The sequence below is a fragment of the Megalobrama amblycephala genome, linkage group LG14 (assembly GCF_018812025.1).
Source record: "Megalobrama amblycephala isolate DHTTF-2021 linkage group LG14, ASM1881202v1, whole genome shotgun sequence".
NCBI classification, from domain to species: Eukaryota; Metazoa; Chordata; class Actinopteri; order Cypriniformes; family Xenocyprididae; genus Megalobrama; species Megalobrama amblycephala.
In genome coordinates, this window is record NC_063057.1 from 40,637,222 (window position 1) to 40,661,167 (window position 23,946).

The following is a 23,946-nucleotide window of genomic DNA, read 5'->3' on the forward strand; positions in this document are numbered from 1 at the left end:
TTGTAACGAGTGTTTCTGTGTTGGTGATAATACAAGGATAAGAGAGAGAGTTTATGGATAATATGTTAATGCACACTTGCAGTGTTTTATTAAGCTCTTACAGTGATTTTCTAGAGTGAAAACAGACGCTTCATCTTTTGTTTTAAGTACAATAAACGTCATAACACTCATCAGTATAGTTTTGGCCATCATTTGGACGGTACAACAGGCTTGTAGTAATATAGTGGATAAAAAAGAAGACAATATAAGTTATAACCGTAATTGAACTATACCTGTTCTATCTCCATGCAGCATATATTCGCAGTTTCTGACATTATAGTTCGTCCTGACTGACTCCTGACAGGGGAGAATGAGCTCTTGAAGCTCCGCCCTCTTAGGCCGATCACAGCAGCTCATTTGCATTTAAAGGGCCACGCTGAAACAACTCATTTTTGCTCAACCACTAAAATTTAACATGCTATAAAAAATTATCTTTGAGGTCTTTTGAGCTAAAACTTCACATACACACTCTGGGGACATCAGAGACTTATTTTGCATCTTGTAAAATGGGGCATAATAGGTCCCCTTTAAGGTTTCTTCATATCTGAAAGTTTTTCCACACTGACCATATATAAATGGCTTCTCGCCAGTGTGAATTCTCAAGTGGTCTTTAAAGTGTCTTTTCTGATTGAAACTCCTTCCACACTGTTGGCAGGTGAAAAGGCTTCTCTCTATTGTGAAATCTCATGTGCCTATTAAGGCTTCCTTTATAAGTGAATCCGTTTCCACACTGAAGACAGGTGTAAGGCTTCTCTCCAGTGTGAACTCTTATGTGGACTACAAGTTTTCCATGTTCATTGAAACTCTTTCCACACTGAAGGCATGTGTAAGGCTTCTCTCCATTGTGAGTTCTCCTGTGCCTGTTAAGGATTCCTATTTGGTTGAAACCTTTTCCACATTGTTGGCAGGAGAAAGGCTTCTCTCCAGTGTGAATTCTTATGTAGTCTTCAAAGTGTCCTTTCTGTTTGAAACTCTTTCCACACTGAGGGCATGTGTAATGCTTCTCAGTGTGATTTTTCATGTGGACTTTTAAGTTTCCTTCTTTTTTGAAACTCTTTCCACATTGTTGGCAGATGAAATTACTTCTAGTCCCCATCTTTTGCCCCTTTTTTTCCTGATAAAGTTTCTTTAGTCTGCAAGCAAATAAAGTATTTTTCTTCAGTAATAAAATCACAATGATTGTTATATTGATCTTTCTATTCCATTTAATTCTGTACTTCACTCTCCTCTTTCAGTGCCATCAGATCTAAAGTGAAAAAAGACAAAAAAAAAAAAAATTACAAGTGACAAATGACAGTTACAAATGATCTGATCTTGCCATCTGATTGTATATTAACGAGGTCTGGACAATAATTTAATATCGATATATCGCAATATAATTAGTTTCAATAATGGTTATATGATTTTAAATGCATTGCCGATATCTGAAGCAGTTCTACCTGATAGAACATTCTGAGAGTCAGAAGATGAGGCACTAGGGGTGTAACGATATATCGCACTATGATATTTCGCGATGCAAAAATGTTACGATATGTATCGTAGAGTAATGGCGATACTTTTACGATATGACAGCAGTCTAATCTTATTGGTTGAGCTGCCGACGTGACCTACTCTGCAACATGGAGGTGGCAGTGAGTGAAGCCGGGTTGTCACCACGTATTAAGGGTGTGTCTCAATCAGCTCTCTAGTTCAGTAAGTGTTTTGTGCACTGTTAGGTGTTTCTTGCTGTTTCTGTTATCTGGTTGAAAAAAACAACATTACTAAACTGGGAAAGAGATAAAGAACAGGTAAGATATCACGTGATATACATGTGCCACACTGAGCTATCAATTTTTGTCTAGAACACTAGTTTAGTGACACGTGCCACTTTTTGTATTTTTGGTTTTAGTAAGGGTAGTGTATTTAGGGTGTCCTTGACGCTGAAGATTTTTCTTTTTGTTTAATGTAAGGTTTTTTAATGTGAATATTAATGGTTGAGTTAGATTAAGTTTTGTTTTCTGCTTAGTAAGATTGGTTATATTTTGTTTATTTCTTTGATTTGGCACGGTCTTGTTCTTTTCTCTTTTCCCCGTTCTTTTGTGAATTATTTTTGGCTTGGTTAACGAATGTATATAATTTGTAAATTTATGTAAATAATTATTTTCTGAATTAATTGGTATTGGTTTCACTATGTAACATCTGGATAAGATCAGTTTTAGCCATCTAGGAGAGACTGTGACTTTGGCATCTTTATGGACCATCAGAGGCTACGCAGAAGGCCCCAGTCCCCAGCTCTGGGGACTTCAAAAGAATCACCCCATGTGGGTTGGCCACATTCCAGACACATTCCATGCGGCCACATTCCAGACACCAGCCAAAACCCAATAAACACACATACACACACACAAACATGCCTAGAGATTGTATGTACAGTTATTCTCAAAATATGACTGTGCCAAAGTGTACCTGTCATTCTCTTTCAGGTTGCATGTATGTATCCCTAGTGTATAAGCTTAGCTATGACTGTAGTTGTGTTTTCATTCTAAACGATAAAATTCAAGTATAAACTGTTTTTGCTACCTGGCAAGTTTGGTTTCTTTGTAAAGCTCTCTTTATGCCTTATTCAACAATGTATGTCACATTACTGTAAAATGCATTGTTCTATTTTTAATGGTAATATGGGGAAAATACACTCCGATCTGACACTTCATAATTCATGCAAATGAGGTCATAAATGGAGACAAAGAAAAAGTCTGCCCGCCAATATTGCACCCTTATCATTGGCTGTTTCACCCAAGGACCTATTACCAAACCAAGCACGTTGAAACTCTACGAACTACAGCACCTGAACAGCAATTACAGCAAGTAACCATTTCTTTAAGTTTTGTGCTAACTGAGTTTCCTTGCTGGCTCTCAAAGTTTAACTGTTTGTAATTTGCCACTCTTCTGATCACCTGTTTTGTTTTGTTTTCTTGACTTTACTTTCGTTTTCTATATTTGTGTATTCATGGGTGACATTTGACTCTCCAGATGGGGGGCAAGTTTTTTTACAAAACGTTTTTTTGTACCTGCATGAGCAAATTATTCACAGAAATTTTAAGCAAACAAGTTTAAGTTTGCTTGTTTATTTACTCATTTATTTAATAATTCACTTAATTTTATTATCACGGAAAAATGACATGGACGATATGTGAATCAGTGTCCATCATTTTGCGAGCAACTGATGATAAAGAAAAACGCCACGTCGCAATATTGAAAATATTTCCATTTTAAACCATGAAGGCAAGCCAGTTGATTTCACACAAACAATGTGCAAACTTTGCGTGAGAGTTATGCGGGTGAAGAAGTCTCAAACTCCAGTCAGTTATTCACTACAGAAACAAAGTAAAAACGGTCTGAGCTTTTGGTGTCCGACGCTGCAATAACGGCGCATATTCTCTTAGAGACGATGAGAGATTAATCTAATTTATTTTCTTAATATTTCTCTTGTGGTCCATAGCGAGAAAAAAAAGTATGTTTCGTGAGTCGAGAAGTATTTCGTGTTAAACAAGTTGTTCTTTAAATGAGGAGTAAGCTAACTAATACTTTATTGTCCTCGCAGCACGTCGGTTATGCAGTGATGCGCTATGATATCACGGGGCAAATGAATTGCAATATTAATTTAATAATAAAAGTAGCATGATAATAAGAAAAATAATTCAATAGCCCTGCATGCCCATCAACTATACGCCACTGTGAAGGGATAAACGGCGTTCAGGCACGGCATCAAATTGGTTAACTGTTTTATCCAAATCCACATGCATGGACCGTTCAGTACTGCAATGTCTCCTGTCTCAAGATGTTTCTCATGTGTTTTCAGTCGGCGCAAGCAAGAAACGCTTACTACACTGTGGACTAGCTTTGACTCTCCGCGCAGCTGAATTTTTATGACCACGGACGGTGCGTTTGCATGCACCGAAAAACACGTCTTTCTGCGCTCAGGGGGCAAAGGAGTATCTTTGAAAGGCTCGAGCGTTCATGGGTAAAGGAGTATCTTAGAAAGACTTGCACGCTCAACTGTGCACGACACGGAGGGGAAATGAAGCATACCCGGGCCTTAACCGCTCCAAATTGTAGTGGACTGGAGCTGACGGATCACATCGGGAAAAATATGGGGGGGCAGTTGCCCCTCTTGCCCCCCATTTCTTTCATAATAGTATATGAGAAAACCCATAGTTTGCTGGACAAGCTCATAATGGAAGCAACACGGTCACACATGCGGTGCATTTTCCAGGCGCATCGAGATTCTCAACTTTTTAGAATACCACAATATGACAGACATCAATATTTTTAGACGTGATATGTGAACGGTCCCTTAGGATTCTTAATTCTAAGTTCATGTTAAATTTAACAAATTTTTTTCAGTCACAGACAGACCTATTAAGCTGTTAATTTGAATACAGAAGGTTTTTATTAAACCTTGAAATGTGATCTTGTATGTACAATAAAGAAAGTTATTGAAATTTGTTAATATTTTTTAAATCTGTTATTTGAATTTCAGTTTCATTTTGTTCAAAATATCGTGATACGTACCGTATCGTGACCTGAGCATATCGTTACACCCCTATGAGGCACCATAAAAGTTTAAACTTTTATTTTTTAAACCTGCTGAAGCGAAGTAATGGGTTTATGTAAAAGAAATATCCATATTTAACAAGTTTTGAAGTAAAATATCTAGCTTCCACCAGACCACTTTCCGTATTTAAGTTACAAAGAAAGTGTAAACTGGTGTCGCGTCAGAAACTTTTTCCGTAAGTTAAATAGAGAAGGCATAGGATGTAGTGTAAGATTTTTGAACTGCAAGAGTTTAACACTTTCTTTGTAACAAATATGAGGGCGGTCTGGCAGAAGCTAGACGTTTTAATTATTAACTTGTTAAATATATATTTTATCTATTTATTTATTTATTTATTTATTTTTACACAAACGCATCGCTTCGCTTCAGAAGGCCTTTGCAAGCTGCTACCTCGTCTAAATTTTGGTAATTTGTCTTCATGTGTGAAACCACTAGTGAAGAACTTGGGTGTGTATTTTGATATCGGTCTAAAATTTGACAAACAGATTAATACGGTAGTCAAAACCAGTTTTTTCTTAGCTAAACCATAGTTTTCTTCTTAAGACCAGAGTCTTACGTAAAAAGTAAAGTAACCTAGAGTAAAACCATTTCTTTCTTTTAAGGACTTTGTAAGGGTCATTCATGCTTTTTTATTTCAACAAGGCTTGATTATTGTAATTCCCTTTATATGGGTATTAACCAAGCATCTCTTAACCGCCTCCAAATGGTACAAAATGCTGCTGCTAGGCTCCTTACTGGTGGGCACAAACAGGAGCATATTACCCTAGTACTGATATCTTTGCATTGGCTCCGTTCGTTACAGAATTGATTTTAAAGTTTTGTTGCTGGTTTATAAATTCTCAGTTCAACTAAATGATTTTTGGTCTCAACATATATGAATAATACACTAGGCTGTCGTTAGGGCTGTTAAGAAACTTGTGATCGATGCTCTTTTAAAATGTCGTTCATGCCTTTTGATTGCTGTTTTTATTAATTATTCATGTACAAAGTACAAACTACGTGTATTTTTATGAGTGTGTAGACAAGATATTAATAGCACTATTAACTACAAGTAGCCTAATGTACATTATTCTCTTGTGCTTCTTGTGAGAAGCACATAAACACAAGTCATTGCAGTTTTTAAATCAAAACAATAATCCTGTCACTTGCGCTGACGACATCGGAATGCGTTCTATTCGTGACGTCACAGCACTGGAGGCTTTAAAGTGCTGCTCTCGCTGAAAAACTCACATTTGACTCGTTGCCTTTAGTGTATATGCGATTTAGTTTCAATATATGATTATTTGCATCAGTCTACAGCTGTGATCAGTGCTTCAGGAAGCATCTGAGCATAATGAATCAGCGAATCGAATCATGATTCGGATCGCGTGTCAAACTGGCAAACTCAGGGCAAACTGCTGAAATCACGTGACTTTGGCGCTCCGAACAGCAGATTCGACACACTGATTCATTTATGCTCCGATGCTTTGCATGCTCTGTAGGGAAGGAGAATTAATATCATTATTGTCACTTTCAGATAACAAAGAACACTCTGCTTCCTTTGTCTCGCCAGACAATGCCACGGCCTTCGCTTTTGCGTCAGCCAGTCTGTTTCCTGTTTAGATGGAGCTGGTATCATTAGCATGTCCTGCACATTTACAGATAGCCACCTTCTCGGGCAGCAAAATGGCCTCCAAGAGAGCAGCTACAAGAGGAGCATTTAATATTGTCCTCGCAATAATAAGTGATCACATTTAATGAATTGTGGGTGTTCTAAAGCATAACTGGTCACAAGTAGCATGTATAGACATGATATAAAATATATGCAGTTGAAAGATATTTGATAAATCCATTTCAAATTGTTTGGAACAATTCGGTGTAGTTTTAGTTGTAGAAAGAGTCTCTGTGGGTTTTCTGTAAAGTTCGGTCACTCAGAGAAACAGGCTTGCGTTGTCTCCGTCTCTTTTTATCTGGAGATCAAAGACTCTTTATCTTCTTTTCAACCATTTGGTTTGTCACCTCTCCTTCAGTCAGGAAGCATGGGTGTCATAAAAGTACCTAGCAGGGTTATTTTCTGTAGACGGACTGGAGGCAGGCCCTGGTTACTGTTACATCATAAGAGAACAGAAACAAATTAAAATGCACAATTTACTGTAAACTAGTGTCGTAACACACATAACACAATGGTTCTCAATTTGCATGTGTTTTTAATTTATTTGTATGAGATCCTGGCAATAAATTATGTCCACACAATTTGGCACGTATTATCATGAATAAAATAATTGACTACAAACACAACTAAGCAGTATATTTATCTTTGACATTTTTATAATATTTGAATAAAGGGTGAAGATGTTAATCTTACTACTGTATTCAAATATAAATTTATTGAAAAATGTTCAAACTTGGGATGGGAGTAAAAAAATATTTTTTAAAGCTTTTGTGTTCTCTTGCAAAGCTATTTGCGTTCTCTCGCAAAACCCATTGTGAGATCTGACAAACACTTCCTGTTTAATTACCTGCTGACAGTGATTCAGAAAGCTCTGTACATTCACAATGGAGCAGTTCATAGATACGAGACCGGTGTGGCACTCAGGTGACACTCATTATCAATCACGCCACTGTCCTGCTTGCCACACTGACACTCTCCGACGTATGGTTCTTGCACTCACTCCCAGAGGTTTTGCAATTCAGGGAACAGGTAGAGACAAGGCTATCAGTTCCTCAATACGTTCCTCTTTTAAAAATATTCTTTGCCGCCAAAGCTTACCAGATTCAAAGTCTAGAGTGTTGTGGGTACACCAGTGAAGTGGTTGATCTGACCAAATCACCTGTACAACCTCTCTGAGTCCAACCATTACAGCACGTGGTCCTTCTGGCTTGACTGTGTACTTAAAAAAACTAGCTGCTGGGAACAGGCAAACTCCAAAAAATCTTAATCAACTTGTTTGTCATTTAAGGCAGAAACACCAAGCTAACGGTCGGCCAACGAACAAAAACTGCCCGATGGCTGACCGTCAGCTTGGTGTGTTCCTGCCTTAAATAAGTTTTCTCAGTGTGTTTCTCACCATCGGCTGAAGTTGGTCCTCGTCAGCTTTATTTCAGATGATTCGACATGTTGATCGGCGTCGGTCAATCAGGCCATCTGATCATTCTGATTGGCTGTTCAGGAACTGCCACCTGCTGGTATGAAAAGGCATTTCATCTTACGCAGGTGCAGCACGGACGTGCTACTTGGCCATCGGCTGTCGAGCGTCGATTTGGTGTGTCAGGGCAACTTTGGACCCAGACGCTGCCGAAGTGAGCCAACCACACAGTCTGCTTTCATCGCCACTAGTTCATCGGCGTCGGCTTGGTGTGTTCCTGCCTTTAGACATTTGCAACAGTTTATTTTTTAATAACACCACCACAAGGTATGCTCTACTTTATGGCATTATGGCAAGTTGTCAAAGACAACCAGAAAGAATCATATTTCTTTCCTTGTTCATCACTTAAAAATGTATGTCAAGTATATTGATTTTACTGTAAATTTTCTGATAATCTGAGACTCCAGAGAAAAGAAGAGATGTCACTGCAAGAGGGAGGGGAAGTATTTGGATGCAAGATTACAAGCACACATGAATTTAACAAAATAATGTGAATGGATAAATCATTTATAATAAATACTGCGATATTCAGAAATAAAAAAAAGATTTGGCAAATTTGATTTCATTGTGACTTTAAGGAACAATAATTCTGTCTTGCTTCGCTCTAACTTATAGGGTTTCTGAGAATGATTAAACACAATGTGTGTGGGAACACCCATGAAAACCAGAAACTTAGCAGCAATGAGGCTCTTCAGGACCAGGAATGAGGAAGCTGCTTTACAGACACGCCTGTTTTGCACACATCACTCAAACACAGAACCAGGAAACAAGAATCACATGAGTTCAGAGAAACTGAAGTGTAGTTGAGCTGTTGTGTGTTTATGTGTCTGTGTATTCATGCAGTAAAATGGCAGAAGCCAAAATTTCTCAGGATGAGTTCATGTGTCCAGTGTGTCTGGATCTCCTGAAGGATCCAGTGACCATTCCCTGTGGACACAGTTACTGTAAGATCTGTATTACAGGCTGCTGGGATCAGGAGGATGAGAAGAGAGTCTACAGCTGCCCTCAGTGCAGACAGACCTTCAGTCCAAGACCTGCTTTAGGTAAAAACACCATTCTGGCTGAAATGGTGGAGAAACTGAAGAAGATTAAACTTCCTGCTGACTGTTACGCTGGAGCTGGAGATGTGCAGTGTGACGTCTGTACTGGAAGAAAACACAAAGCTGTCAAATCCTGTCTGGTGTGTCTGGAGTCTTACTGTCAAACTCATTTTGATCGTCATGAGGAATTTCACTCACGTAAGCCACATAAAGTGACTGAAGCCACTGGACGACTGCAGGAGATGATCTGCCCGAAACACGACAAGATCCTTGAGGTTTTCTGCCGCACTGATCAGAAGTGTATATGTGTGCTGTGTACGATGGATGAACATAGAAACCACGACACTGTATCAGCTGCAGCACAGAGGACAGAGAAACAGGTATGAACTTTAAGAGGTCCCATTATGATTATTTACAGGCTCATGATTATGTTTATGGTGTCTACTAGAATACATTTAAATCATTTAATGTCTGTTTACACCCTCTGTCTGAACACTGTTTCAGTTTCTTTAAACCGACCTTCTGAAAATCACTAAGTCTGCTTAAAATCACAGTCTGCTCTGATTGGTCAGCTGGTCCCAGTCTATTGTGATTGATCTACTGCTTAGCTTTTGTGTCAGGAATGTTGTAACACACTTTACCATAAAAATGGTACAGCGGCCATGTGGTACATGTGGGAGCTTTCAGAAAACTCCCAGCTTACAAGCTGTAATAATGAGCTCTACGAGGACGTGAACGCTTTTTACAAGCTAGAATCTCATAACAACAGGAATTACGAGGCCACGTGAACGCACCTTTATGTACGCTCTTAATGATGATTGACAGGACTGAATGATTAGGCTTCTTAATAGGACCCCTTTAAACCAGAAGTTCACATTCATCATTTACTCATGTTATTCCAAACTGGAGTGACTTTCTTTTCTGAGGAACACAAAAGAAGGTATTTTAACCTTTTCAAGTGTAAGTTTGAAATATTCTAGCTGACCCCCAAGGTGAGTTTTTTTTTAAGGCGTCCGATATTTTAGAATGTTTCCCCTTATTGCTTCTATGGCGACATGTCATGCTTGTCACGTGACACATCACAGCCACAATCACAATAACTGTATGACAGGTATCGCTTTTATTTTGTTGTTTCCTTTTTTATTTAAAATATTCACAAACTTGCTTACCGTGTCATCAATTATCTGATATTTCGCTTCTCAAATACGTATGAGTGTGTTTTGTCATTTAAAAACCTTTATTAATGATCTTGATCTAACGCGAGATGGGTGTCACCATCTTTAGTTTGCGGCGCAGTTCAGAGTTTGTGTATTTAAATGTCTGAAATCTAAAATGAGCATTATGTGGTTGAAAACACTGCATAGTTGTGATAAATGACAAGCACTGAGCGCATGGTCTCACAGCCAAAACGCGAAAGCACAGTTTGAATCCGGCAGTCATGTGACGTCACTGAACGTTCTAAATCCCATATGTGGGACCGTACCACTCAAAAGGTTAAGGAATATCTCATTTCTTCATTTATTGAAAGTCATTAGGGTCCAAAAGTTTCCATCTTCATAGAGCACATTAAATGAAATCCATACAACACCAAGGGGGGTAATCTAATGCTGTGTCCCAATTCACCTACTTACACTGTGCCCTAAAAGTATTTACTGTTTTTGAAGAAACAAAACTGTACAGACTTCTGAATGTGAAGCAGAAGAATAGGCAAGCTTTGGGACACACTATGTCATACAGTGTCCTCCACAATTATTGGCACCAAGGGTAGGGCAGTATGTACACCTGTAACGGACATCTCTATCACTTAATTACACACATCCTGTCACAGTTTAAACTGTCCTGTCAATCATCTTGTCACAGTTAACGTCCTCTGCATTTAATTTAATTTAATTTCCTACCATTTCAGGGAGAAATGTAGTAGCAGGTTGATCTGCCAGCAGAGGGTCTTTCACGAGTAGCGCCGATCTTCACTTCAGACTCTAAACAGTAATAGTAGATCATCCGGACATCTTTGGAATAATCATACTATGATTTGGGACACAGTAATTCTACTTTTGAATATTATTTAGGACCATAGTATGCAAATTGAGACATAACATAAATCTTCTTAAGTGATAGGAAAAGTCAAATATGTTTGCATGTTTAGTCATGTGACATGCATGAGCCAGTGAGGTTTGATGTTATTGACATGTTGCCATATTTGATTTGGGCTCTAGAAACAGAGACATTATTCAGAACATCTTCTTTTGTGTTTGGCAAGAGAAAATCATACAAGTTTGTAAAGACATGAGGATGAGTAAACAATGAAAGAATTTACATGAAAAGAAAATGAAAGAAAAATGAAATAATTTACATTTCTGGGTGAACTATCCCTATAAAACTAGACTTTGATGAAATAATGCTCGAACTTATGAATGAACCTATAACCTTATCATGAAAGACCTTTAACCCCTCAATCTCAGCACTTCACTGATACTGGATTCATATCTGTTTACTTGATGATTTATGTGATGTTTCTCCTGTTATTGGTTTGTCCTTTAGCACCAGCTGAAGGAGACGCAGAGGTGGTTCCAGCAGAGGATCCAGCAGAGAGAGAAAGATCTTCAGCAGCTGAGAGAGGCTGTGGAGTCTCATAAGGTGAGTCTGGAGAAGAAGAGAAGTTTGAGAAGTCTCAGTCAGACTCACTGAAGCCACTGTGTGATTGTGATGTGTGTCCTAACAGCGCTCTGCACAGACAGCAGTGGAGGACAGTGAGAGGATCTTCACTGAGCTCATCCGCTCCATTGAGAGAAGCCGCTCTGAGGCCACACAGCGGATCAGAGATCAGGAAAAGACTGCAGTGAGTCGAGCTGAAGGACGACTGGAGCGACTGGAGCAGGAGATCAATGATCTGAGGAGGAGAGACGCTGAGCTGGAGCAACTTTCACACACACAGGATCACATCCATTTCCTGCAGGTAACAGAGATCTAGAAGAACAGGATCATAGTGGACTTGAGCAAGAGACTCACAGAGAAACATTTCATGAGAGCAGAATGAGCCGTTGACTGAAGTGTTGATCTGTGTGTTCGGTTATTATATAATCATCAGTCAGACTCTCATCTGATCTTCTTCTTTTGAAAGAGACACACTTACAAATGCAGTTCAGCTCTGGAAATCTCTTAGGAAACATTTTTCTGAAAGATATTGAGCTTCCAGATGACAACAGTTCAAAACTTCACTAATATTTTAAATATTTAGTCCTCAAACAGGAAGTGAGGCTGTATATTAGTGATGCTTTAGTGTATTTAAACCACAAAACCTGACCTTGAGATCATGTCCTAAGAGTCTTTGTGAATTTCAGAGCCACCAACTGATCAAAAGTTATAAATAATGATCAATCTACTCGTTGCTTTTCAACTGCTTTTCCTGATCAAATCTACTCAACCCTGTCATGTGACTCCATTGATGCTCTTGATCTGTTACATTTATGTTATTGGCAGATGTTTGATCATCCAAGTGTTTTCCTAGAAACTTCACATATAGTTTAAGTGTCAAACACTTACAGCTCTAACGTGATATAATGAATATGAGAAGAATGAATCTGATGCTGTGAAAGTGCTGGATTGAGGAGAGTTACTAAAGATCAACAAGAGCTGCTCAAATCTGACAGTAGTGCAGGTTATTGTCTGAAGTGTGGAGGTGATGAGCTTTGATTTCTGTTTTCTGTAGAGTTTCCAGTCTCTCTCAGCTCCTCCTGAATCTACAGACGTAAATGATGATCCCTTCAGTTCTCTCTCCTCTTTTGATGTTGTGAAAGAATCTGTCCGTCAGCTGAGAGACAAACTGGAGGATTTCTGCAAAGAGGAGCTGAAGAAGATCTCTGACAGAGGTAAAGTCCTGGAGATTCATCTGCTCTCAGAAATGATCCTCCATCATCTCATATAATGTGGAAGATCATATTAGAAATGTCTTAGGAACGGATGCAGGGATCATTTTCTCTTGACATGATAATCACACTCTTCATGTCTGTTGATTTCCACAGTCACTTTCACCAACATTGTTCCCAGAACCAGGAACGACTTCCTACAATGTAAGTCACTAAGAAAACAAGCAGAAAACTCACTGTGTTCATGTTCTTCCTGTAGAAGGAGAAAGAAAACATGACAGAAGAGTTTTGAGTTTTCATGTAAATTAGTGTTTCTTAACGGGTCGTTCAGAGAACATCAGCGGTCACTGAAATCAATATCTTCAAAAGGTGTTGAGGAGTTTAAGCACATAAATGCCAAATACTTACAAAATGAAACTTGTAATTACTTGTAAAATAAATTTTGGTAACACTTAAAGCCCTTATGTATATAGCATTATAAAAGGTATTTATAATGTTTATTATACATTATTTATGATAAAATATAATTATAACCAAAGTTAAAATGCATTATAATATTTGCAAATTCTGAAATTGGTTGTTTGTCATGTGTTTTAATGCATTATACTTTCTAAAAGTCACCAATGAAATCCAGCTAATGGAGTAATCCACATATAAAGAACAGACGGTGTTTCATTTCCATCACGACTGTTTACTTCAGTGTTTCTGTCAGCTTTCTGTAGTGCAGCTGCTGAACTTCCAGTGAAAACAACTTCTGCGTTTAGCATTCAGACACATTATATAAATATGTTTTTCAACTTGTTTTCCATTGGAAAAAAATATTATGAATGCTTCCTGTTTGCTGATTGGCTGCAGTTTGTGATGATCTACGTAATTAAAGTTTCAGTGCCAAATTTCTAAAGCATTTATTTAACATTCATAAATATAATTTTATTCACTTGGCTTTTTTGATTCTTGGGAAACTAATGATAATATTTAAACTATCCAGTCAAATCTGTTATGTGGCATTCAGTGACATTCATATATAATATAAAATTCATGATAAATAGGTGAATAATAATAGTAATCACACAAAATGAAATATTATAAAGAAAAAAATATATATATAATATCATGACAGATAATTTGGGGTTGGTACGTTTTTTTTTAATGTTTTTGAAATAAGTCTCTTCTGCTATTTGATCCAAAATACATAAAAACAGTAATATTGTGAAATATCACAATGATTTTAAAGAACCATATTCTTGGGTTGGGTAAAGGACCTAGATGATGGATAATGATAATGATTTGTACAGGATATCAGACAGATTAATAATTCCTGATTCTGATGTATTTTATCTCCATCAGATTCCCATCAACTCAATCTGGATCTGAACACAGTGAATAAACACCTTCATCTGTCTGAGAGGAACAGAGTGATTACATTCACTTACCCAACGATTCAGTCGTATCCTGATCATCCAGACAGATTTGATCAGTGGGAGCAGGTGTTGTGTAGAGAGAGTGTGTGTGGACGCTGTTACTGGGAGATTGAGAGGAATGGGATTAATGGTGGGTTTATATCAGTGTCATATAAGAGCATCAGCAGGAAGGGATCGGGTTATGAGTGTTTGTTTGGAGGTAATAATCAGTCCTGGAGTTTGATCTGCTCTTCCTCCAGTTACTCATTCAGACACAATAACATAGAGACTAAACTCCCAGTAAAGTCCATCAGCAGGAGAATGGGAGTGTATGTGGATCACAGTGCAGGAACTCTGTCCTTCTACAGCGTCTCTGGAGACACAATGAGCCTCATCCACACAGTCCAGACCACATTCACTCAACCGCTCTATCCTGGGTTTAGGATTTATTCTGGATCAGTGAAACTGTGTTGAAGAATCAGAATAGAGAGACTCTACCCATAATGCTTTGAGCTCATGATGAATCAGTAACAGTGAGATGTTATAGAGTCTCTTATTTTCTCTTCATTACATTAATACTACAGCTGAACTTCTGTCAGTGAAATAACATGAAGAATAAATGTGTGTAATGAATCCTCATATAGACAGTGAGATCAGTGTGTGTGTGTGTGTGTGTGTGTGTGTAGCCCATTTTAGCTGTTACGAGCCCTTGTTTTCACTGGAGCCCTCTTTCTCGTTTTCCCTTTTCTTTCAGGAAACCCATTTTCAATTCAAAATAAAAACATGAGGCACAAATGTCTAAAGATTTCAAAGTGTAAAATTTTAAACAAATATTAGTATGGTGTTAAATAAAATTAATTATATAATTTTACAGTACAAATGTATTATTACAACAGAAATATATTTGTTTTCATAATCTTAACTTTAAAGGATGCCAAGAATGCTTTTTCACAAGATGTAATATAAGTCTAAGGTGTCTCCTGAATGTGTCTGTGAAGTTTAAGCTCAAAATACCCCATAGATTTTTTTAAATTAATTTTTTTAACTGCCTATTTTGGGGCATCATTAACTATGCACTGATTTTTTCAGTCGCCGCCCCTTTAAATCGCGTGCCCCCTGCCTCACGAGCTCTCGACTAAATTACAGCACATTTACAAAGTTCACACAGCTAATATAACCCTCAAATGGATCTTTACAAGATGTTTGTCATGCATGCTGTGTGCATACATCGAATCATGTGAGTAAAGTATTTATTTTGATGTTCACATTTGATTCTGAATGAGTTTGAGGCTATGCTCTGTGGCTAAAGCTAACATTACACACTGTTGGAGAGATTTATAAAGAATGAAGTTGTGTTTATGAATTATACAGACTGCAAGTGTTTAAAAATGAAAATAGCGACGCTCTCTTGTCTCCGTGAATACAGTAATAAACGATGGTAACTTTAACCTCATTTAACAGTACATTAGCAACATGCTAATGAAACATTTAGAAAGACAGTTTACAAATATCACTAAAAATATCATGTTATCATGGATCATGTCAGTTATTATTGCTCCATCTGCCATTTTTCGCTGTTGTTCTTGCTTGCTTACCTTGTCTGTGCACAGATCCAGACGTTAATACTGCCTTTCCTTGTCTAATGCTTGAACATGGGCTGGCATATTTGCAAATATTAGGGGCGTACACCCCGACTGTTACGTAACAGTCAGTGTTATGTTGAGATCCGCGTGTTTTCCGAAAGTCTTTTAAACAAATGAGATTTACGTAAGAAAGAGGAAGCAATGGGGTTTGAAACTCAATGTATGTCTTTTCCATGTACTGAACTCTTGTTATTTAACTATGCCAAGATAAATTCAATTTTTCATTCGAGGGCACCTTTAAAGGCAGTATTTACAGTTGAGCTAATCCAACACTGGAAAAAATCTCTTTATATTTTGTTCATTTTTGCATTGGCTTATTTTAGTTTTACTCATTTGAAAATGTGTGTCTGACAAAGTATTTCTGGACTGATTATATTTAGTTGAAAACTTCACTTTAGTTAGATGAACTTTAAGAACTGCTTTAATAAATATGAACTTATTTAGACTAAAATAAAGGAAAAATAATAAATCACAAACACATTTCAATACACAATTACATTTATTGAAATGACAAACAATAGAAAGACATCTTATGCATGCCTCAGTTTCTAAATAAAACAATAACAACAACATATATCATCAATTAAAGTTGGATTAAATGGCTGTAAAAAATTAAATTTAACAAGATTAACCCACAACATACATTATAGAAATGTTCTTTGTTCAGACTTTTCCTTTTAAAAATAAACGGTGAAGATTGTTAATCATCTCTGAATTGGCTTTGACACTTTAACTCGATGTGTGAGCTCTCAAGCTCAATGAAAATAAACACCACAAAAAAAAAGGTTATAGACTCCAGTGTTTCCTAACTGCTCTTTTAGTCCTTGAATCTTTGCAGTCTAGCTCTCCCCACCAGCCTCAGCTCAAAGGTGTATCACAGCTCTTTGGGAAAATCAATGTTCAAAGCATAAAGGAGTCCAAACTGTGTGGCCAAAGCATTTGGAATATCTTGGAGATCCACAATCTCATCCAGTATCACAGCCACGTCCATGACATCATGTGGGAAGACAATATCGCGTCTGGTGTCCTCACTCACGGTCAAGATGCCCACATTAACCCCGTTTTTGTCATCATCAATGGGCTGAAGAAACTCAGGGGTGGACTATAGCTTTCATTACTGCATTAAATGTACAGTACCAAAACATTTCAAGAATTCATTGGCATTTTCACTGCACTTATTTTCAGGAGTAAATACTGAATTGTATCGTTCGTGCAACAGTTTATATTATTATGAATGTAGTACTTCCTTTATCAATAAGTGAGAGTGAGAGAGACAAAACTTGGTGTTATTCAAGTGGTCCTCTGTGTTGTTTGAGGATGCCACACAGTCGTCATGAGAGAAACAAAACTCTCAACTATCAACTGCCACTCCGAATTCAAAAAATGCAGCTGTTCCTTGCAAACTCATTATAATTAAATATAAAAAAATAATAAAAGTAATAAAAACACACACACACACATACATATATAATAAAACATACAATTAATTTAATATTTTTGTGACGCAGATTATGCAGGTGGTCACATAATCATTCTGTAGTGATTTTTACTCCATTCACCTGTGACGTAGTGATTTTTGATCACGTGTCACTTAAGGTGTGGTTATGAGTGTATCAGATGACCCCTTCCCCCTTTTGTAACACGGGGCACCAGTTAAAGGATTAGTTCACTTTTAAATAAACTTTTCCTGATACTTTACTCACCCCCATGTCATTCAAGATGTCCATGTCTTTCTTTCTTCAGTCGAAAAGAAATTAAAGTTTTTGATGAAAACATTCCAGGATTTTTCTCCTTATAGTGGACTTGAATGGGCACCAAACGATTGAAGGTCAAAATTAGTAGCTTCAAATTGTTCTACATGATCCCAGATGAGAAATAAGGGTCTTATCTAGTGAAACCATCGCTCATTTTCTTAAAAAAATTGAAAATTATATAAGTTTTAACCTTAAATGCTCATCTTGAACTAGCTCTCTTCTTCTTTATTTGAATTCCAGCAGTGTAGAAACTGCTAAGTGTATTACTGCCCTAAAAGTTTGAACTAATTGTTATATACTATTGAACTAGCATATTGCATATAAAAATTAGTTCAAACTTTGACCTGTGGAGGGCAGTAATACACTTAGCAGTATCTACACTGCTGGAATTCAAATAGAGAAGAAGAAGAAGAGAGCTAGTTCAAGATGAGCATTTAAGGTTAAAACTTATATAATTTTCAATTTTTTTAAGAAAATGAGCGATGGTTTCACTAGATAAGACCCTTATTTCTCATCTAGGATCATGTAGAACAATTTGAAGCTACTAATTTTGACCTTCAATCGTTTGGTGCCCATTCAAGTCCACTATAAGGAGAAAAATCCTGGAATGTTTTCATCAAAAACTTTAATTTCTTTTCAACTGAAGAAAGAAAGACATGAACATCTTGGATGACATGGGGGTGAGTAAATTATCAGGAAAAGTTTATTTAAAAGTGAACTATTCCTTTAAGAATACTATCTTAACAATTTAAGAACACTCCAAAAGAGCTGTTCAATAATTCAGAATTAATATAAAATGGAGGAAATCGATCAACTGATTTATCTGAAGGATTTGGGAGAGCCCGGTCAACTAGTAGAGTCTTTGATCATCAACGCAAGGAAGACAGAGTTATAATAAAATCAATGAAATGTATTAACAATAGACATGCAGGAGTAAATACCACAACGATTAATAATGAAATAATGAATATGCACTTCTAAAAGATAGTAAAATAATAATCAAAGGAGAATACTGAATTAAATCAAAGAAACAAATAAATGAAGTGAACACAGAATGGATAAATGCAATGCTGTTGAACTGAATGTAGGATGGAAGAGAATCGTATGGGAATGCTTATGGGAGCCACCTAATAGCTCTGGTAAAATGGTGATAAATAATTGATTATTTATCATTCAACAAATAATATCCCTATTATTTGTAACAAGCTGACCTCAAGTAACTGTTATCTAAACAGGTTAGAAAAACATATGCTGCGTGTATAAACTAATGCCAAGGTCTCTAGAAAAGAGGTTTGGTAAGTTTATATTTACGTTCCACACAGTCGGGTGATCAATCCGGTAGCAGAGACGTCTTCCACTGATGATGCAGGCTGCGTGGAGTGGGAGGCCGCGGAGTTGCGATCCAGTAGTCGTGCCACGCTGGGCTGGAGGATGCTGAACTTAGGTTGCACCAAGAGGGTCCTTTAGGATGGACTGGGCAGCTGGGTCAGATGAATCTTCACAGGCTCCTTTGCAGGCTGGCTGTGTCGCTGAGGAGCCGTGTGGTACAAGCAATGTCTGCCGATGCAGAGGTCCTTTGCGGACTGGGCTGCGCTGCTGTAGGAGCCGTAAGGGTCAGATGAAGTCCCTCAATGCTGGGGCCCTTTTTGCAGCTAGAGTGCAGCTGAAAGCAATGTAAAAGGTTTTGCTCGCAAAAGCTTCACATTAACTGTCTTGTAGTCTCTTTCCTCATCAGGTCAGAAACTCAGGACGTGGAGTGTCTGTTGATGTCTCCTTCCCCGTCGAGCTGGAAACGCAGAAAAAGGGTGTGTCTACCCGGGGGACATATTTATCCCTTTCTGATGAGGAGGAGATTGAAATGTGGTGCTTTGTCGATCCTGGAGTGTGATTGGCTACTGTTATCGGAAGCAGCCCCGGTGTTGCCCACCCTGGTGTGGAACTCATTTGCATAGCATAAAGTACAGTGTTAAAATAGTGTCTTTAACATTTTACCCATGCATTATTTCTTTACCAAACCTCTTTCAAATTATTAAAGGCATCGTAGGGAACAGATAGACACCAAAAACGATATGAAATGGTTAAATCATCGTCCATACATCTGTTTATCTGTTAACAGGTCTGTCCCATGACCTGTTGTTTTAACAGTCAGTAACCATTAACATAAACTGTGCTTTGCATGAAGATGGAGTGGATGTGAAGCAGTTTAGATCAAATTAAGGCCTCCAAACATAGGTATGAATAGATTTAGATAGATATCTGTGGCCTCTCTTTATTTCAGTCCCTGCTGCTCTATCCAGGGGGTCCAGAAGGATTTTTTTATGGCAGTCCTTGCCTAAACCTTAGGAATGAGTTTAATGGCTAGAGTCAATGTGTCGTCCAATGAGAAGTCCTCTCCTTGGTTTTGGTGGGTGCAGAAGGTCCCCCTTCCTGCTCTGGAAGAGGTGTCTGGTAGTTGTCCCAACATTTTATCTGATGTTGCTGAACATTTGTTTATGTTCATTCACCAAAGATCCAATCACGGTGTGGCACATCTTCCTACACACCAGCAGTTAGAGAGGGGCCCTGTCGTAAACTGGTCCCTGGAATGCCATCTTGACTGTTGTTCACAACAATTCTGACTGTAATGGTTTACATAAACACTATTGGATTGACGTGCATTTAATTGCATTAAATCATAAACCTTTCATCATAAAAATCATAAACCAAATCTTTCCTAGGGCTAAACGATATTGGAGAATTACGAATCCCCTAAAGGGACGTGAAGGAAAAGAAGTGAAGATGGGAAGAAAAATTATTTGCTGATGCTTTTGTGTTTTGCATTCCCCGAGAAATTTTGCTTTCACTCACAAAGAATACAAAGGTTTTGTGAGCAAACGCCACCATGTTCCCTTAGAAAATACATGACATAATACAATATTTTGTTTTTCTGTCACATATTTTGCTATGAAAAAAGAAAATGCTGGAAGTTTCAACACAATACTTGAATAGTTCTATTTGGAAAGAATTAATAATTCTAGAAAATATTTATTTCTGAATTTCTTCATGTATAAACGTTAAACCATAAAGCTCTTATTTTGGCCGAAAACTGTAGGGACTTCTTAAAGCTTCACCATTGTTGGCAATCACTCACCCTCGTGTCATTCCAGACTTGTAAGACTTTTGTTCATTTTCAGAAAACAAATGCAGATGTTTTTAATGAAATCTGAGATCTTTCTGTCCATCCTTTGACAGCTACACAACTAACAATTTCAAGCCCCAGAAAGGTAGTAAAGACATCATTAAAGTAATCCATGTGACTCCAGTGGTTTAACCTTGATTTGATAACGCGAGAGGGGAACTTGAGAACTAGCCTTTATATGTGTAACAGTGTTAAACATTTAATTCAATGAGTTTATAAATGTGAATTCTATAAGATATTTGTTTGTATTCATTGGTGTTCAAAGGCTCCCATCCTGTGGATATTAATGGTTCTGCACATATAGTATTTTGTCCCCATTCTCTTGCTGTACTGCAGCAGATTCAAATGTCGCTGCTGTGGGTATGTACGATTTTTCATGCACTAACTTTTTGAAGCATTAATTGTAGCAAATGAGTGCAGAAAAGGGGTGGGAGTCTCATAGAGACATCTATAGAAAAGAGAGGAGGAAGGAGGCAGAGAGGAAGAGGAGTGGAGCAGGGGTGAGCAGTGTCCGGCCATGGCGCTTTTATTTTAAAGTTGATATACTGACAATAAAATATTGTCAACATTTCTGTTTATGTGTGTTTTATATTATTACAAATCTATCATATCATATTGAACACATGTAGAGGAGAGTGTGTGTTGTCACAATTGATATATAATTTATGGAAATCTTTTATTATTATCACTATTATTAATTGGTCGCTCTTAAAAAAAGAGCCGTTTGAAGCCATGGCTTAAGTGTCACAATATTTTAATATACAATCAAAAGAATTCAACAAAATGAGCCAAGACTCACCAAAATGTATTCCGGACTGGTGTGTTCACAAACAGGAAGTGCTGGTCTCCAGCCAGGAAGTGTTGGTGGTGATGGGGTGCAAGTACCTGAAGAGCGACTGGTGCAAGACCCAGCCCCTGCGGCAGACAGTCAGTCAGGAGGACTGCAGGAGCCGGACGGTCATTAACCGCTTCTGCTACGGCCAGTGCAACTTCTTCTTCATCCCTCGACACGTCAAGAAGGAGCAGGAGTCGTTCCAGTCATGTGTCTTCTGCCGGCCAAACCGCTTCACCAGCCTCACCGTGGAGCTTGACTGCTACCGCAAGATCCAGAGTGTCAAGCAGTGCCACTGCATGTCCGTCAGTGTGTCCAAGTCTGGAAACAGTGAGAGGACGATGCTTAGACAACAGAGGAAGACTGATGGTGTTTGAGAGACTCTTCAAAGACAGATGTGATCCAGGCATGACCTTCAGTCCTGGTTAACAGAAAACATGCAGAAAACACTAGAAGAAACCTATAAAAAACCTTAAAGGATCCTGTCAGGCCCTTCATAAATAGAGCCTCTTAAAGGTGCCCTCGAATGAAAAATTTAATTTATCTTGGCATAGTCAAATAACAAGAGTTCAGTACATGGAAATGACATACAGTGAGTCTCAAACTCCATTGTTTCCTCCTTCTTATATAAATCTCATTTGTTTAAAAGACCTCCGAAGAACAGGCGAATCTCAACATAACACCGACTGTTACGTAACAGTCGGGGTGTACGCCCCAATATTTGCATATGCCAGCCCATGTTCCCAACATTATGAAAGGCATTAGACAAGGGCAGCCAGTATAAACGTCTGGATCTGCACAGGTGAATCATCAGACTAGGTAAGCAAGCAAGAACAACAGCGAAAAATGGCAGATGGAGCAATAATAACTGACATGATCCATGATATCATGATATTTTTAGTGATATTTGTAAATTGTCTTTCTAAATGTTTCGTTAGCATGTTGCTAATGTACTGTTAAATGTGGTTAAAGTTACCATCGTTTCTTACTGTATTCACGGAGACAAGAGCCATCGCTATTTTCATTTTTAAAGACTTGCAGTGTGTATAATGCATAAACACAACTTCATTCTTTATAAATCTCTCCAACAGTGTAGCATTAGCCGTTAGCCACAGAGCACAGCCTCAAATTCATTCAGAATCAATGTAAACAATATAACAGTATACAATACTCACATAATCTGACGCATGCATGCTTTGTAAAGATCCATTTGAGGGTTATATTAGCTGTGTAAACTTTGTTTATGCTCTGTTCAGGGCAATTAAAGGGCCAGTAGCCCTGAATCGGCTCATTTATAATGATGCCCCAAAATAGGTAGTTAAAAAAATGAATAAAAAAAGATCTATGGGGTATTTTGAGCTGAAACTTCACAGACACATTCAGGGGACACCTTAGACTTACATTACATCTTTTTAAAAAAAGTTCTAGGGCACCTTTAAGAATAAAGGTTCCAGAAGGGGTTTCTATGGAAGTTTGTTTCCGCCATTAAAAAAAAAAGGGGTGAAAAAAAAATCTCTTAAGGGGAAGCATTTTTGAATAATTCAAAAGAATAATTAATAATGAACTCTTAATGAAATGTTTCCATTTACTTATTAACTATGAAATATTATATTATATCCTACAATATTATAAATCATTGCAGTTATCTATTTGAAAAAATATTTTCATTGTTATAGCAAATACATGGTTGTGCAAATGAACTAACATCATTCAATCACACTTTTAACTATCCTGATTAAAACGAATAACACAATCTTCTTATTATTTTTTGCATTATCATTATTTTTCTGTAACTCTGACTGCATGTGCTGAAAAAAAATGAGAAATAGTATTTCATAAAAACGTTTAAAATTGCCAGAGAAGTAAGGTAATGCCAGTGACAAAAAACTGTACATGCGGTCTTTAAATAAATGCACAAAAAAAAAAAAAAAAAAAATCATTAAGCTGTCATTTATGTGTATTCATAAAGTCAAAGTGTAATATAATAATGTGGTCTAAGACATTTTGCCATACCAAAAGTGGATGTTCCTGACCCGAATACAGCCATGTCATGTAATTAATTAAAGAGTATAAAGTATGTTAAATATTTTATGTTTTAAATTGGTTTAAGATAAATTGAGCTCCCTCTTACATAAGTTAATTTGAGGTGACGGTTGAAACGGTTTATTTTTAAACCTTCAGCCTTCAGAGACGATAGGAAGAGTCTGTGAGGAATTTGGTCAGGATCGGAAATATCAACTATTCTTAGTATTATATTATTTTATGTTATTTTTTTAATGTATTTTATCCTTACTGACTGACTGATTTTATACAGACTGACTCAACGCGCTAAATCGTTCAGCGTTTTCTTTGTAATGATTTACTGAGGAAAAACATTTAACGAGAAACTGCGTTAATTTTTTGTGTTCGTCTTGTCATTCAGCATACTGAAGACAACTGAGGACATATTTTTATGTGTGTAGACACAAGATATTA

General features: G+C 37.5%; 2 protein-coding genes and 1 pseudogene across 2 annotated transcripts; 2 read left to right on the top strand and 1 right to left on the bottom strand.

Moving 5' to 3' along the window:
* Positions 1 to 313: 313 nt before the first annotated feature.
* LOC125244483 lies at positions 314 to 1,135 on the bottom strand (annotated as a pseudogene).
* Positions 1,136 to 8,540: 7,405 nt separating this feature from the next.
* Positions 8,541 to 14,538, top strand: LOC125244484 (tripartite motif-containing protein 16-like). The gene is made up of 6 exons (XM_048154560.1): positions 8,541 to 9,178; positions 11,340 to 11,435; positions 11,521 to 11,754; positions 12,508 to 12,667; positions 12,821 to 12,868; positions 14,012 to 14,538. The coding sequence occupies exons 1-6, from the start codon at positions 8,606 to 8,608 to the stop codon at positions 14,536 to 14,538; spliced, it is 1,638 nt and encodes a 545-aa protein (XP_048010517.1). The 5' UTR covers positions 8,541 to 8,605.
* A 4,391-nt stretch (positions 14,539 to 18,929) lies between these two features.
* LOC125244485 (gremlin-2-like) lies at positions 18,930 to 21,848 on the top strand. The gene is made up of 3 exons (XM_048154562.1): positions 18,930 to 19,135; positions 19,197 to 19,266; positions 21,474 to 21,848. The coding sequence occupies exons 1-3, from the start codon at positions 18,930 to 18,932 to the stop codon at positions 21,846 to 21,848; spliced, it is 651 nt and encodes a 216-aa protein (XP_048010519.1).
* The last annotated feature ends 2,098 nt before the right edge of the window (positions 21,849 to 23,946 follow it).

Coding starts and splice junctions, on each gene's coding strand:
- LOC125244484 (XM_048154560.1), top strand. CDS start 8,606: ATGGCAGAAGCCAAAATTTCTCAGGATGAGTTCATGTGTCCAGTGTGT. Junction 11,436..11,520: donor AGGCTGTGGAGTCTCATAAG/GTGAGTCTGGAG, acceptor GTGTCCTAACAG/CGCTCTGCACAGACAGCAGT. Junction 11,755..12,507: donor ATCACATCCATTTCCTGCAG/GTAACAGAGATC, acceptor TGTTTTCTGTAG/AGTTTCCAGTCTCTCTCAGC.
- LOC125244485 (XM_048154562.1), top strand. CDS start 18,930: ATGGACTGGGCAGCTGGGTCAGATGAATCTTCACAGGCTCCTTTGCAG. Junction 19,136..19,196: donor AGAGTGCAGCTGAAAGCAAT/GTAAAAGGTTTT, acceptor TTTCCTCATCAG/GTCAGAAACTCAGGACGTGG. Junction 19,267..21,473: donor GCTGGAAACGCAGAAAAAGG/GTGTGTCTACCC, acceptor GTTCACAAACAG/GAAGTGCTGGTCTCCAGCCA.